Source organism: Carassius auratus, chromosome 29 (assembly GCF_003368295.1).
Source record: "Carassius auratus strain Wakin chromosome 29, ASM336829v1, whole genome shotgun sequence".
Lineage (NCBI taxonomy): Eukaryota > Metazoa > Chordata > Actinopteri > Cypriniformes > Cyprinidae > Carassius > Carassius auratus.
In genome coordinates, this window is record NC_039271.1 from 1,370,804 (window position 1) to 1,388,069 (window position 17,266).

Here is a 17,266-nt window from a genome sequence, read left to right on the forward strand (position 1 = left end):
GTTTGCAGTAGTGCGTCTTGTTACCTGGGAGGTGGTCTGGAGACTTGAATTTGTAGGTGATGTTTCTGCACTGTAGGATCTCAAGCACCAGGTGTTCTCCTTCTGTTTTCATCTCTTTCTTCAAGGCGATCTTTAGCTCCCCTATCACCTGAGTCTTACCTAAACAGACACAGACACATCGATATGGCAATTCTTCTTCCTATCCGTTATCTCTGTATCTCTTCCTAACACATTCTGTGTATCTCTGACCATGAGGAGCATACAGAAAGTAATAAATAACATAGCAGAGGAAACAGATAAATCCAGAGGGAACTATTAGTCTACTGGTATTCATAGATTAAAGTTTGATATAGAATATAATATCGTTCAAAAGTTTGGGGCTACTAAGACTTTGTTTTTTGGAAGCACTTGATGGTTTAAATCAGCAAGGATGCATTAAATTGATTTCTATTCATCAATGAATCCTGAAAAAAAAACATCATGGTTTTGACTTAATATTAAGAGGCACAACTATTTTCAAATTGATAATCAGAAATAAATTTTGAGCACCAAAGCAGTACAGTAGAAAGTTTTCTGAAGGATTATGTGACACTGCAGATTGGAGTAATGATGCTAAATGATGGTATTTGCCATCACAGGAATAAATAAAATTTTAAAGTATATAAAATAGAAAATAATCATTTAAAATTGAAATAACATTTCACAATATTTCTGTTCTTACTGTATTTTGATCAAATAAATGCATCCTTGGAGAGTATAAAAGGCTTCTCTGAAAAATATTAAGACATTTTACAAACCACAAACTTTTGAACCGTAGATAAAAGTATGATCTAATGAATAATTTATTATCATATATATATATATATATATATATATATATATATATATATATATATATATATAATAGAAAATAAAAGAGATTCAACTTCTTAGCTGCCACATTGTTCTCCCAAATACCCTGCTATTGACACATGCATGCACAAATTATTATTATTATTTTTTTTTAATCACAAAACCACACAACATCCCATGCAAACATTACCCTCCGTATCTCCATGAGCGGATTTCACAGCTTCAGTGCCGTTTGGAATCTTTCCACTGAATAATAAACAACATCAGTTGGAGGGATTTGAATAAACAACTTCAATGGAGGGATTTGAATAAATACAAAATAAAAAAGCAGTCTAGATTCTACCAAATAAAACCATGAAATTGTAGAATATTTCAAACAAACTTTGACTGATTAGTAAATATTAAGGGAGTCATATGGTAAAGCACTCACAGTCTGGGGACCTGGAAGATAGCACTATCTACTGCATTGGTCCCGCCCTCTTCATCCAAAAGGCTAAAGGCACTGCCACTCAGACCGCTGTCCAATGAGGCTGCAGTAACAGGAGCATCACCAGATCTATGGCTGCGGGACGCTGTTTTTTGAAGTGGACTATGTGAGTTGCATGAGTCACAAACACTACTACTAGTTTGCAACTGGTAAATATCAATCATAGGGGTATATATTCACATATCCACTCCCAACACACACACACACACACATACACAGATACTGTTGGCAACATTTAAAGAAAGCATGGCAGCACTTCATCAATGAAAGGAAATACCGCAGACAGAGATATGCTAAGCAGACATCAGATGACAGAAGCAAAAGCACAGACACAACAAATTAAACTGTTCATTAGTAAACTGTGTAGTTGAGTTTTGTACAATACGTAATTTCATTATGCTAATTCTTTTAGAATTTAGAAGCTTATTTTAATTGTGGTTGAGTACGATTAATCATATTTAAATAGTTTTTTTATGTTGATGCAGTGTGTGACTGAAAGTTATGGTGATGGTGTGACGTGGGATGCATGATTTTGGCATTTAATTCATGCACATAGTCTTATTTCAAACAGATTCAGCAACAGTAATGCTAAAATATAGGCAGCTAATAAGAATCTCTTGGGATGGTCAGGGGGTTGGCGCTCCCTCCTAGCGCTTGTCATAGTTTAGCGCTACTGTTTTGTTCCCTGGTTTTAAGGAAGCATGTTGCTGGACTGTTGAAGCAGACTGAGACTCGCTGCATGAATTTCCTGTTAAGTGGCAGAAAGCAGATCCCAGTCGAAAGTGAGCATCACTAGGTCCCAATCACTTGAAAAACTGAGGACTTCGAAGGTCGCATGGCATTTGCACGTATTTGTAAAGAAGCATCACTGCTACTCTATTGTGACTCTCCAAATTTCAGGCCTGTTCATACCAACATGATTGTTGACATGAAAAATCAGCCTATATGCAATTTTAATGTTCAGACCAACCTGAGAAAAAAAAAAAAACCTGCAAATGGCCTGAATGAAAATGCATTTTCACTCTCTAGCAGTAGGTTACAGAAAAGCTTTTATATTAATATTCTAATGTTTGTTATAGTATTTGATTAGAATGCTGATATTTGTCATAATTGCCTTTATGTGTTCATTGTTCAAAATGTTGCAATAAAAACACACATAATCTGCACAACTGTACATTTCTGACACTCGCTTATCATGGAGAAAAAATGTAATCAGCATTTAAATGTTTTCAAACAGCTGTTCTGATTAATTTTTAAGTTTTATTTTGACAAATTCATTCATCAACAATAGCAATTACAATAGTACAGACAAAGAGTCTGTATTCTTTATCTGCTATTCATTGTCACTTAACAGAACTGCGTTTTTGTGAGTGCCACCAAGTTTTTGTTTTATGTAACAATAGCACCATGTGCCTCGGAGCACATGACCAAAAAATTCAACTCTTATTGGTTGGCCAGTTTTCTACTTAGTGTGATGGAAAAATTGATTAGAATAACTCTCCATTAAAATAAATTCAGTCAAACTAATGGCAAGTCTATTCTGATCTGAACATGCATTAGATGTCAGTCATTCAAATTAAAATATTATTAATTGCACCCGATTTTTGCACCAAACCTTCATCTCAGTGAGAACAGGCCTTTTACTTGATAGCAAAATTCATGCTAATGAATGCTAATGCAAAAAATCTCAGACATTGCCTTTTTGTGTATTTAATTAAAATGTATTTCAACTTGCATGTTGTTAAACTTCTATTTATGTTAATATGTAAAGAAATATTTAGTCCTGGGATGTTTGGCACCTCCTAAACAAATCGTAATGATGCAGCAACCAGGTTCACATTATCATAACTTCAAATTTACTTCCTTGATCATCTTCTGTAACAGTTTTGTGTAAAAGGATCCAGTTGCTCACTTTCATTTGGACCCTTCGGATAGCATTCCCTTCCCTCAGTGCCCTTTGTGGGCACAAAAGCACCGTTTGCAGTTCAAACAGAGTGTCCTTAGCTAGTTCCGCTAGTTAAGATGTGCGTTAGTAACTCAACATCCTCTCGCTCTCTCTCTCTTGCTGTCATCGGCAATCATACGAGATGCAATCAACTCTCACCTCCGTCCGGCTGTGGCGTCTCATCAGACATGGCTTTCCTGAGGGTCAGGTGACGGCTGTCAGGGATCTCATTGGCCGGCGACTCGGACGGGGCTTTCTGAATGGTGAGCACACCAACTACGCTGTGCCTGTGGTGCCTCGGGTCGAGGCGGCCATTTTGGGCTGGGGCCATGTATCAGTCATGGGGTGGGGGGCGAGAAGGAGGGGAGGTTTGGAGAGGGAAGAAGGGAGGCGAGATGGAGACTCAGAGTATGAACTTGTCACAAAATGGACACCACCAGCTTTAACTGTAGGTCATAGTCACATGCAGCCACAGTACGCTTACAGCGTCGACTGAGGTGCAGTGTAGGCCAGCTAGAGCCACAGAGAGAGTGGAGGCAGGGTGGGATGGTGCTATAAGGAGCAGGTGGCCACATGCACGGCCATCTCGGTAGAGTGGGGAAGCTGCTGAAAAGCCAGCCGTCTGGGACAGTAACCAACTCAATGGGACACATAAAAGAGAAGTTCGAAGAAAGGTTGTCAGGGCTGTGGTGAAGGGTTCGAGGGGACAAAACATGTCGATATGTATGTGTGTGCTGATCAGGGATGGCCATTTGCTATCTATCTTTAATTAAATGATAAATTGAGTAGGTTATTTCTAAAATAGCCTTAGTGGCAAGGTTTCAACATGTCCCTGTTGGGTAAAAGCACAAGTCTACCAACTAGGTGCCTGACATGTGCAGTCAGATCTCCTTACAGCGATTGACAGGTCTTGGTAATCTTAGTTAGCATCCTGTGAAAGGCAGCAAAGTGCCTGACTAGGTCAGAAACTGTATTTATTTTTAAAGATTTTTTAGGGTTGGACTCAGACTCACCATCATAATATATTTAATCATTATTTTATGCATATGCTTATTGTGTGTTCCCTGGGAATCAAACACATGACCTTGGCTAACGCCGTGCTATCTGCGTTACAGGAACAGGAAGTTTAAAAGACGCAAATTTAAGGGTGCAGTGAAAGTATATTTCATTAATTCAAAATATAATACGCTTTAAATTTATCAACCAGTTTAGCTTTATGATTATTAAAATTGTTGGAAAAAGAATAATACTGTTCCTGTATCTTTGCAAACGTGATGCGTTCCCAACACACCGGTGAGAACACACAGGGGAAGTGGAAGTGAACTGACAGAATGTGACCACAGTTGGACCAGAGGAATTACAATGGGAGAAACCAGAAAACAACAGGGAAGGGGGAAAAAAACAAAAGAGGGCAGTGAAGAAGAACAGAAGGAGGAACAGATGAGTGAAGGCAGCCATGCTGTGGAGGTTTTATTTGCGTCGTTTACTTGGTTGGAGACGGGGCTGCTGGCCGGCAGCTTCCGCCGTTGCCGTGGCATCATCAAGGTGTGCCCGGGCCGTACCACTTTTGCCATGAGCACGGGGGCCTCTGTGGGGGCGAGCTTGGCCCTCGGAGAGGGACGGCTTCGACGTGCCAGGGCTACTGTGAGATTTTTCAATAGCAGGGACCTGCGTGTCTAAAACAACCAGAACCAGATTACCACAAGGGTGTTTAATTCCCTACTTTTGCCTATTTATTAATTTTAATTCTTCAAAAAGTCATACTTATTTTTATTCTACAGTTATTATGTTAGGTTATTTGAAATGGAGTCTCTATTTAGTCTGACACAACTAATGTGATACTGAAGGTCCAACTATTGTGCCCTAGTTAGCATCTAAGCAGGCTGCTTCCTGTCAGAGCGGCCCTGTCACATCCTGTGTGAGACGGATGGAGTGAAGCGCTGGTGAGCTCAGCGCTGTTGTGAACTGAACACACATATATGGAGAGCACGAAGCCAAAGCTAGGAAGCTTGAGAAATACAGGATGGAGATATCAAGTGAAAGCAACAATCAAGTATAGATATCAAGTGAAAGCAAACAATAAAGACAGTGGAAGAGAGGACAGACAGCATAGAAATGACAGCAATAGAAGGATGGAAAAGAGGAGGACGTCACGACTGGAAATGTGAAAGGAGAAGTGGCTGAAGTTCTATGCGACTTGCGGTCCTACCCTTGGCAGGGTCAGGGAAGATTCCGTGACTACGGCTTTTGATGACCGAGGATTTGGGTGAGTCCTCCTTGCTGTGACCAGAGGTTTTTGGGGAATGCTGGCTCCCGTGTCCTCCATGGGGTTTGGGCGAGTGCTGGCGGCCCTGTCCCGAGTGAGAACGCCGGTGATGCTCGCCCTCACTCTGCTCCTTCAGAGGCAGCCAGCGTGGGACGTTATCCAGTTGGGCCGTGTTAGACAGGTCAATTAGTACCTACAAAGCCCATGAATGTTATTGTTCACTGATTAAACAAAAAAAAATAAAAAATCTAAATACTGAGAAAATAACCTTTGAATTTGTCCAAATTAATTCTTAACAATGCATATTACTAATCAACATGATCTTTACTTAATATCATAATGATTTTTGGTATAAAATAAAAATCTATAACATATATACATACACACACACACACACTTCTGTATCGTTTAGCACACATTGGACCTGGTGTTTATTCTTTCAAAGTGTGTTTAAAGCTTTTAGCTTCTCACCTCTCCCAAGAAGTCATTGGCAGAGCTCTTGTCGTAGTCCCACACACTGACCTCCAGTGTCTTCTTTCTTAGCTAAACACACACCACACAAACACAGAGGATTCAATGCCAAGATGATTGAATTTGTGACTATCACCATACATTATTTTAATGTTGTCATTCTAAGTAACTTCAACTGAACTATTCCTTGAGAAGCTGTATTTCAAAACATACACTACCATTTAAAACTTCAAAAGAAACTTCAAAAAATAAAAATAAACAAATAAAACAATAAAACAATTTATTCAAAAGGGACAGAGAAAATGTATGATCTTACAAATAATTCTATTTCAAATTCTGTAGTTTTAAAATTTCTCTACATTGATCAAAGTAATAATTTGTCATGGTTTCCACAAAAATTAAGTAGCACAATTGTTAATCTTGATAATAATAATAAAAAATATTTTCTTGAGCACCAAATCAGCATATTACAATTATTTCTGAAGGACTAGAGTGATAATGCTGAAAATTCTGCTTAGCAATAAAGGAATAAATTACATTTTAAAATATATTAAAATGAGTTATTTTAAATAATAAGAGAGCAATATTTATTAATAAGAGAGATAATATTTCACAAAATTACTGTTTTGACTACATTTGTAATCAAATAAATACAGCCATGGAAAGTATAATAGACTTTGAGAGATTCTGAATCTTGGAATTTTGCTTCTGAAGTAAAATTATTTTCTTTCATACATTATACGTTATACTTTCACTGAAAAGCAAGTCAAAAATACTGAGTAAGAAAATATCTATTTTCTGTTAAACCAGCAAACATCTCCAACACGATATGCAACATTACATCCAGATGGTTTTCAATACAAGCTTCACCTACCTGCATTCTGTCTTTCTCTCTCAATTACAAACCACTCACCCCGCTTCAATAGTCCAGTAAAAACATATCAATCACATCTGTCTGCAGCTGCCTCAGAGGGCACCACAGACTTAGGAAGCTCTTTGGTCTTAATTAGACTAAAGCACTTCTGGGAGACAACAGACTTTTCCCTGTTTGCACCAAAAGCCTGAGATTCTCTCTGAAGAGCTTTCAGATAATTAAAATCTCAAAACTGATCTGAAATGTTCAAACTTAAAAAAAGCATATTCCGATAAAGTGAAATCAGATTTTTATGTTGGTTTTCTAGATATCTGCAACATAGACTTGAGCAAATGATTGCGAGGTTGTAATTTACCTGTTCCAGGTGGATATTTTTGTAGATGACAGATTGGTTCCACTCTGGGTTCAGGCTCTTCTGAACGTGTTTGGACCTTCTTTTGTTTTCAGCACTGCAATTAGATAACATACTACAAGAGGTCACCAGAAAATCAGTTTGGCACGACCTTAACGATAAAACACCTCACACTGATGGCAAATGGTTTGAACAATGGAGGACGTCTAGTATAGGCCCACTTGTGTTGCTGCAGCGACCATATACTTCTTTGAGAAAATGATCAAATGCGATGATATAAAGAGCAAAACACTACATCATTAAGCCATTCATGTCCAAGCTTGGCCAAGTCTTGTATAATGTGCTGGTACTGTAGGAAAGAATCACATACCTGGCATTCTGCACAACCATGACCTGACTGTGAAGATCCAGCATGCAGCAAAAACAGACAACAATCAGTGATGAGTGGGATACGGAAAATATGTATGTGTGTGTGTGTGTGTGTGTGTCTCTGTGTGTGTGTGTTTGCAGTAGCCCATGCATTCATGCTCATATGTGACCCTTGACCACAAAACCAGTCTTAAGTTGCTGGTATATATTTGTAGCAACAGCCCAAAATACAATGTATGGGTCAAAATTATTGATATTATTTTAAGCCAAAATCATCAGGACATTAAGTAAAGATCATGTTCCATGAAGATATTTTGTAAATTTCCTACTGTAAATATATCAAAACGCAATTTTTGATTAGTAATATGCATAGCTATGAACTTCATTTGGAAAGCGTCTCAATCTTCAGATTTGTTTTTCACCCCCAGATTCTGGATTTTCAAATAATTGTATCTTAGCGAAATATTGTCCTATCCTAACAAACCATACATCAATGGGACACTTATTTATACAGCTTTCAGATGATGTATAAATCTTAATATTTGTAGTCCAGGGTCACATATGGTGTAGAGAAATGGAGAGCTCCTGTTTCTGTAGGTTCAATCTAAGTACTGCATGATCAGATTAGAGGCAGAAATGATCCGAAGCACACATACACAAACACACAGACCAACCTACAAATATCAGTCAGCGCTATCATTTTTAACACAATCTAAACTGGTATTGATTTTCCTCTTTTGCTGACTCACTTAATGCACAAAATGTATGGAGAAGCACGTACACACAGACACAAAATCATACACAATATGCATAATCCTTTCCAGGTCGTTCCCACAGACCTGTTGCTAATTACAGCTGGATAAGTGATTTTCTGTTTCGTTAAGTCAGGGAAAGTAGCAGCTGGGAATGAATAACAGCTCCGGGAGTCTTAATTTCCAGTGCCAAGGGTGAAACAGCTGGATTTATCTTGTTACAGTCAAGAATCCAGATATTAAATTATACCAGCATCTTATTTTTCACACTCTCTGTAGTCTCACAGAGCTATTTTGTTAGGTAGCTTGAAAAGGAAGAGGCTTAACGTGTAAAGTGACCAGCCACAGTTGGTTGTTCACAGTGAGGTGGAAACCTTGAGACACAATTCGGTTGCACTTTATTTTACAGTATGTGTACTAAAATGTACTTATAGTGTACTTACAGTGTATTTATCTAAGAAAGGTAATGGTAATACAAGGTAACTACACTGGGTAGGGTTAGGTTTAGGGGTAGGTTCACTACTTGTACTTACCCTCTACCCGGCAGCAAGTAAACTTTTACGAACGGATCCGAGTAGCCGTTATTGTCTCGAGGAGCCAGATTTCGTGCTTGAAGAACATGGACGATGAGATTTCCCAGCTGTTTGTCATAATTTATCTGAAGCTGCAAAATCAATGAAAGAAAGAAATATTTTTTTTTTCTACTCTCCACTACTAAAAAGATAAATTAATATGGCATAAATACATTCTGTTGATTAATAAGCAGGGTTCTGACCAATTCATTCACTTTACATGATAGAGAATGCATTCATAATGAGCAATTTCTAGCTGAAGAAATATTTTAGAGCTGAGCATAACTAGAAGAGTTATATCAGCTATAGAAATTTCCACATATGCAGGTCTGTAAAACACTATTTTAAAATTTCCTGACATTTCCAGGTTTTCCACGGGCTGAATAAGCTACTCTTATAGCTGCGTTAATGAGAGCCAAAATCTACCTGGATCTCTCCTGACACTGGGAGGGACTGAGTTTTTGCAGCCTCAGAGGTCTAAGAAACAAAACATCAGCAGCAAGAAAAGACGCCGTTATGCATTTACCTCATTGTATACAAAAAGGCATCAAATAATTGCGTGTGCATGGCATATGCATACCTTGCTGTGACGTTTCTTGCTGACAGAGGGTGAACCAGGTTGGCAAGGGCTAGGAACCGCACTGGAGCCAGTGGATGCTGAGGCTTTATCCAGTGCTGATGCAGTGGAGGATGGCACCTGCTGCTGGGACACTTTCTGCAGCTCGGCAGCCAGCTGCTTAGGGTCCACACCTGGTGACCGTGGAGGTCTGTCTCCTGTATATTTATAAACGCAAGTCAGAAGTTAGTGGTAAAGTCCCATTGAGGTTAATTAGGACATCATCATTTGATTGTCTTCTCCCCTGACTGGAGGTTCTCACCTTTGGTCTGGTCTTGAAGGTCTAGGAGGGAGCTTTCAGAATCAGACAGCATATTTATGTCACTGGAAATGACAAAAAGAAAAATCATGGTCAAAAGACAAAAAGTTCTGTGAATGGATCCTGTTTGCTCTCTTAAATTTACACTCATGGTTTGTAACAAAATTACTTTTTTCGTTCTCAAATGGCTTAACTTTCTGATTGAAGTCACAAGTCCTTTTTACATTTTCCCTCTAACCCCTTTTTTTCATAAAAAAATATGTAATCCCAATCTTTCATGATTTATTCCTGCCCTACATTACTTCTTATTAAATATCATGTTTCATTAAGAAATACATCAGAATGCAGAATACAAAATGAGTTAGGAACTGTGTTTTATTTTTACTTCTAAGACAATAACTAAGCACTAATCTTTCCAAACAAGTACTACTCGTTTCTCAAGCTGTACAACTTTCTTAGTAGATAGAAAGTGAAAGTTAAAATGACCTAAAACACATTTAAATGGTAAGTTGCTATGCAAATCTGGCACTCACAGTCTGACACATATCTCCGCCTCTCCAACCTGGTGACCAACCAGACCCTGCACCTCCTCGTACGTCTTACTAGTCAAGGAAATGCTGTTCCACTCCAGAACTTGCATTCCTGTGCAAACACACACACACAGACAGACATAAAATCAACCACTGGATACATTTTAGTCTTCACAATCTGGAAGCTCAAACACGCTGTGAAACGCATTGCAACACCAAACATGATGTCTTTCAATTAAATGATGCATGCTGTAGAAACCCTGTGAGAGAGTAGAGGGAAACACGTGCAGCAGAGTTCACTCCAAGTCACAGCAAACTGAAACCATTTTGTTGGTGCACCTTCACAGATGAAAACGTGTCTTCAGGTAGGCCAGGTAGGCCCGCTTTGGACGTTTCGAAACTCCCACATTATGGTGGATGCTTGGGGTCCCTGGAGGTGAATGTGTACGCATGTCATGTACTATAAATATACACACTCACAGATTATATAGTTTAATGTGAGAAACTGAACTGCCGTTCACATTACTCCACTGCTTAACACCAGCTTGTTCTGCTAAGTGAAAAAGATACACGAGTCACATAGCTGTTGTAACCATGAAGACTGCATGCATAATCACACTTATAGCAAGTATAAACATTTGACATTTTACCCTTGAGAAGCCTCAGCTGCTGCTGGGACAATATGTAGGAACGATGAAATGAGACCAGATCAAAAGAAAAGAGAGGGGGCAAGAGATGAGATGAGAAGAGACGAGATGAGATGAGAAAAGAGAAGAGAAGAGAAGGGACCAGATAGAAAGAGATGAGACAAGTTGAGAAGAGAGATGTTGATGCCAGAAGAGACAAAGCAAGATGAGATGAGACAAAAGTAGAGTATGAGAAAAGATCAAAATAGAAGAGAAGGAACAAGATGTAATGAGAAAAGATGCTGAGAAAGGTTGAGAGACACGTCAAGAAAAGGGTAAAGAAGAGATCAGATAAGATTAAATGAAAGTAGATACAAGAAAAAGATCAGAAGAAAAGAGTCAAGACAAGATGAGAAAGAAAGACGAGAAGAGATGAGACAAGATGAGAAAAGATGGGAATATGAGAAACAAACTGACAAGAAGAGTAGACGTGAGAATAAGATTAGATGAGAAGTCCCAGCTGAAAGAGTAGACATGAGAAGATGTGAAGAGAAAAGATGAGACTATATACAGTAAGATGAAATGAGACAAGATGAGAATAGAAGAGACCACACAGTAAGTGACAAGATGAGGTGAGACAGGATAATCAAGATGAATGACACAAAAGAAGAGAAGAGAAGAGAAGAGTATGCAGCTAAGAAATCAGATGTCTAAATACAAAGTGATATTTGATAGAGAGTGTGAGAGGAGGAGGAGGAAGACGGATGTGAAGCGTCAGTCCCAGTCAAAGCCAAGAATGTTCTCTCACAAAGCCCAGCCGTTGTATATAGCCTCATAAATAAGCCGGTGCAAAGACAGTTTCACTCCCTCCAGCTTCACTTTCCTCTCGCCGTCTATGCCGACCCTTGTTAATTATGACCGAGAGAAAACAGCACAAAAGTGGGAGCCAAAGGAGAGCTAATATACAACACTTTGTGCTCACTCTCACCACTGCTGAAAAAGAGAGTGTTAATGTCTCCGTCACAACTAGATTCAATAGAGGTTGTAAAATTCAGCTCCATCATAATGGCTCATAGTCCGTCAAGACAGTCCAAAGCAGTCATCCAATTTAGATCTCATTTTGGGTTTTATTCCAAAAGTCTGATAAGATTCTTCCAAGTCAACAAGAAACTCTAGCCGTCAGCCATCGATGGACGAATCTGTCACAATGAGGTCAATGTTGATTTTATAAAGCGCACATTTACATAATGGCATTGCAACACAGTGTTAAAGCAGTAAAACCTCAAACTCTTTTCAGCTGAACTCACCAGACACATTTCAGTCAAAGTTTTGATATAAATGTAACCCTCAACTCTCATTTGATGTGCCCAACACCTACACCGCCGATGTACAATGCAGAGGAAACACAATCATCAACCTGAAACTTCATTTTCTGCTTCTCTATCAAGAATGAGTCATGAATGAGTCTGGAGGTGAAGAATTGCGTGGATTAGCATCATTTGTTTTTCCTGTCTCCTACTCTGAAATATCATGTCACTTTGTGCCCCTTAATGTTAACAGATGTGCTTCTCTCCCGCTCTAAGAGACAGTGAACATCAAAACACCTCTTCAGCTTAAACAAAACAGAGAACTCACTGACGGGTTTAAAAGTGTAACCATCTTTCATTGAGGTGCCTACCTTCAACAATCTTCCCCGTATGTTCCGCAGCTCCTCCAGGTAATACTTTGGCAACATACGCACCAATGTCCCCATTGCTGTCCGGGACCTCTTTTCCTCCAACCACACGGATGCCCAGTCCATTTCCTGTGAGAAAAGAGTATTGCATACACATAATGTGGTCCAAAACCGCACTAGATGGTAACAAGCCTAGAAGACTGTCTCGTTTTTATTTTATTGTTCTATCAGTGAATTTCCATTTGTTTCTTTGGAATTAACAGAATAAAATAGTTGTTTTTTAGTGTGCACGTTTAGGAGAGACCAGGGCTATTTGCCACAAGGGCTAGTAACTAAGATTTTAAAGTCAGAAATCCAATTACTTATGCATATTGTTTTCAAGTACCCACCATATTTTGAAAACCATTTAATATTACACTGTTATAAAAATATTTCAAATGGCATTTTCTCAGAGAAGCCATAGAAGAACCATTTTGGGATCTCCCAAGAACCTTAATGTTCTTGAAAACGTCTTAATGTGAAGAACATATATGAAGAACCTTTTTCCACTGTAAAGCACATTTTGTGCAATGAATGTTAAAGAAAGATCACCGAACCACGGATTTCAATACAGTACTTTTTTTAAAGAGTGTAGAATACTATTGTGAACCCAATTGAACAAAAATGCCAATACAATCACATTTTACTTAGCTATTGGGTAAAAATAAAGGTCAATAAAACCACACAAGAATCAACTCAAGCTAGATTTTTTAACTGTTGCCAGACCTTGGATATTTTTGATATTTTTGTATGCTACCTAAATTTTTGTATTGTTTAACGTTTTATATTTTGCTGACAAATCTATAATAGGCTTATTAGCAGGCCATAAGTGTGTTCAACAAACTGTATATTTTTGTATATAATGCTCTAGCTTTTTAGTCAAGGTATTAACCTGAAACAAAAACTGATTAAAAAATAAATAAATAAAACTACCATGAGAATATTCACTGGCGCAAATGTGTGAAAAAAAATAGTGCCTCTATAATCAACACAGAAATGTAAATGGCGTTTTAGATTCCCTTAAAACTGTTACTGTGACCATGACCGTTCGAAGACACACAGTACATCCTGTAATTCAGAATCATGGTACACACAGACCCTTCCTTTACCTTAAATACAGTGCAACAAATCCACCAGCCACAGCACAGGGCATTCACTATAGCCTTATTTATTTAAGGCACTGGTTTATTCATCAGTTTCTAAATACAAGGATAATCCAATTTGTGAATTACACACCATTTTGAGCTTTGAAGACTGATTAAACTGGAGAAATGCCAATCTGCCACATTGCTGAGTAATGTCTGCCCCGTAACAATGCTTATAAGAACACTGATACAGGAGATCGAGGGGAATCAACCACACCTACAGTGCATGACATACCAAAGCATGAGAAGAGGCTAGACTGCTGATGTGCTTTGGCCCAGCGGTTTTGTGTCTGTTGACATTTTTTGTGCAATGATGTGGTAAAACGGAGTGCCACAAGAGGAGGCTAAAGGGAAACTAGAGTTGAGCTAATGTGTTGTTTAGTAGTAGGTATAAAATAAAACTGTGCCAATGCTGTCTCAGCTTGGTCAAACTAATGTTTGCATGACATAAGCCTCGGGCATCTCTCCATGATGGTCTGGTAAGCGAACAGATCCTCTTTTATCAGGCGCAGCTATCTTAAACATCTGTCTACATTGTTGGAGCATGTCAGGAAGCCAAGCAGCACAGCACTGAGTATTAGACAGGATGCACTTACCTGATACACTACGATCTTTGGGATCCCTCTGTAATTTTAATCTGGCATAAGGAAACGGGTAGTGTGCTGGCTTTCCCTAAAGGGACATTGAATTAGCAGAATCAGACTTCATTTTCTTAACACTTTTACACACAATTATATGTTATGTGGAAAACTGTGATATTAATTTTTACAGTGAATCTAAATACGGTTGTTGTTTTTTTCTGAAGACCCGGTTTCTAGAAAGGTCTCATTTGTTAGGTTTCTTGCGGTGAATATTCTCTGCTCCTCCCTAATCGTGATGAAATGCTAATGCAAAAACCATCTGTGTTACCTGTCTTCTATCCCCTTGTCCGTTCTCTGGGCGTCCATCTCTTGGTTTATCAAACCAGTCAGTTTCCTCCCGTCGCAGGTGGTACGCTTCAGAAAAACAGATGGAAATTAAAACATTAGTCTTGCTTGTCGGTCTGTTAAAACAAACCTCTAAAGATCCTTTGGTAATATCAGGTCCTAGAGACAGCTAAGGTACATGCAGTCTCAAATTCAAACAATATAGAGCCATCTGGGACAGAAAAGGAAATGGTTATATAAAGTAGAGCAGTTATTTTTGCATGCAAACCTAAAACTAAAACAAACCCTGAGGATACAAGTCGTAAGATTGTATTTCTTTTTTCTATATATAATTCTCCATAAGAATTTGTTAAAATATTTGGGGCAAGTCTTTTTGCTACTGTACCTTCCCTTAAAAATCAGATGTTTTCATAAAACATGGGTTACTGACAGACAGAGATATAAGAAATATGTTGGCATAGTATCTTCTATTGGTGTTGGTATGGGTCTTTCAGCTACAATGTGCAAAAGGAGCGTGTTATAGGGTTTTACATTCAAAGGTATTTTAGATGTCAAGATTTTGTTATGGACAAGTGGATAACATTTAACAGAAGACAATTTTATTGTTTACAGACTTGACATTCAGATGTAAAATGATATGTTAGATGCAGATCCTGTTACATGCTCAAACACTCACTAACATGGAGCACTATTATTGTGTATAGCTTCATAAGCATTACCATTTTTTATCAGGAAGTCATTACTTTAAAAATATTTTGATATGGAAAGCTATTACTAGTGTTATATGAATGTTTTTTGTTAACCAAACTGGTAAAATTTGCAGTAGCTTAAACTGAGAAAATGAACGTTATTTTTAGAGAGAAAGGAGTGTGACATTCCAATTTAATTACAGATGCAATAGCACAGCATTACATTAGTATGCAAATTCATCATACTTCCTGCAACATGTTATGGAGATTAATTTGCAGTCGATTTGGTTGGGTGACTGTCAGGTGGGTGGTCATGGTAGAAGGGGTGTGGGGGAGATGGAAGATGTGCAGGAGTCTAAGGTGGTTATACTCTACCGTTTGTGACATTCTCATGTGAGTTTCCTGGATCGTCTCTGCTCAAACCCACCAGGGATTCACTTAGTGCTGTAACCAAGGCAAATGCATTTACTTCCAGAGGGCACATATGATGAACACATCATATGCTGTTAAGTGTATGAGTCAATTACTTTTCAGATAAATGAAAAAAAAAAAGTATATTTTGGTAAAAATTTGTATTTTGGGTTTGAGCTTGGCATTCTGTGGTTGTGATTCTTTAGCTCTATAAGGTTTAACAATTACAATATTCATGTTTTTATATTGTACAATGAAGTTAAAGTAATTTCATGCATTTCATAGATAGCGAATGGAAGAGGCATGCAATGCATATCAACTACTGTTTTGATCTCATCAATCTTAAAACTATAGTTTAAATGGTTTAATTAAACACACAGCTGAGAAAAAGCATAGACCTTTCTATTTGAAGGCATTTATTAGTTCCCAAGTGAAAAAGATAGCAGATTTCTTGAACATGCAAGAAAGTGAAGAGTTTATTAAAAACCAAACAGGAAGAAACAAGCACATCACTTGTACTATTTATTATAGGAACATCAAACATGCAAACACAGACTGGCATGGTAATATTTACTCTGGTACATGCTAGCAACATGCATGAAGAGTATCATCTATCACTGAAAGAAGTTTGCATGGGCTATGAAATTTTTTATATAGTCTGTATGCTATAACATTTTCTGTATGTAAGGAAACTGAAACTTCTTTTAACAAAATTGTAACATTTCTACCCAACCTTATATATAAAAAACATCTCATTAATACAGTTTGTTGTTATAGGTTTTACATATAATTCAACATATTTATAAAGCAATACAAAATAATTAAATTAAGAGATAATCTGTGTAATTATACTATGACTCTTTTGCTATAAGGCACTTTATAGTTAACTAAATAACTAAAAGATAACGTGCAGCTCTATTGTTTACAAGCAGCTTAACTAAAAACTAAAAATGGGTTGTAAGACTATTCTTATGTTAATTACAGTAGAGATTTATAATATGTCCTTTCATTGTTAGTGTAAGTTTTTATCAGTACAGCACAGTATTAGTACAGTAAATTTAAAAAAAAGTAAAAAAATACAAAGACTGAAAGCATGCACTATAAGGGGTCGTTAACATATCGTGCCTAAAAATGCATGGAAAATGCTAGGCGCGCCGTTTTCTCCTTCTTTCCAAAGCGCTCGGGCAGTTACGCCCCTGAGCCGTCTGCCTTTGCTAAGCAACCATGAAGTGCTCTCTCCATGAAGATGCGGAAATCATCTTAGCTGAGCTTTCAACGTTGTTACGGGAAAGAATGAAGCTGATTGGTTAGTTCTTGTCACATGACCCACTGTGCGCGTCGCACCGCGTGCGTGTCCCGACCACGTCGCTTCCATTATGAGCACGCATATTGCGCGCTTTAATAATAAAA

General features: G+C 38.1%; 1 protein-coding gene across 8 annotated transcripts in view; it reads right to left on the reverse strand.

The window, feature by feature from the left end:
* The window catches only part of LOC113047816 (protein piccolo), a 46,975-nt gene that overhangs the window by 1,923 nt on the left and 27,786 nt on the right, over positions 1-17,266 (reverse strand). For 2 of the 8 annotated variants that reach the window (XM_026209126.1, XM_026209123.1), the window contains 17 exons: positions 15,821-15,889; positions 14,740-14,825; positions 14,427-14,502; positions 12,650-12,775; positions 10,349-10,457; positions 9,819-9,880; positions 9,521-9,714; positions 9,367-9,417; positions 8,902-9,032; positions 7,618-7,644; positions 7,251-7,344; positions 6,022-6,093; positions 5,494-5,743; positions 3,444-3,605; positions 1,283-1,424; positions 1,043-1,098; positions 25-159 (listed from right to left, as the gene is read on the reverse strand). In XM_026209126.1, coding sequence (XP_026064911.1) covers positions 25-159; positions 1,043-1,098; positions 1,283-1,424; positions 3,444-3,605; positions 5,494-5,743; positions 6,022-6,093; positions 7,251-7,344; positions 7,618-7,644; positions 8,902-9,032; positions 9,367-9,417; positions 9,521-9,714; positions 9,819-9,880; positions 10,349-10,457; positions 12,650-12,775; positions 14,427-14,502; positions 14,740-14,825; positions 15,821-15,889 — 1,842 coding nt within the window. Of the gene's footprint in view, positions 1-24; positions 160-1,042; positions 1,099-1,282; positions 1,425-3,443; positions 3,606-3,633; positions 4,961-5,493; positions 5,744-6,021; positions 6,094-7,250; positions 7,345-7,617; positions 7,645-8,901; positions 9,033-9,366; positions 9,418-9,520; positions 9,715-9,818; positions 9,881-10,348; positions 10,458-12,649; positions 12,776-14,426; positions 14,503-14,739; positions 14,826-15,820; positions 15,890-17,266 lie in introns of those variants that run through there. The other 6 variants (XM_026209125.1, XM_026209124.1, XM_026209128.1 and 3 more) reach the window with 6 other exon arrangements.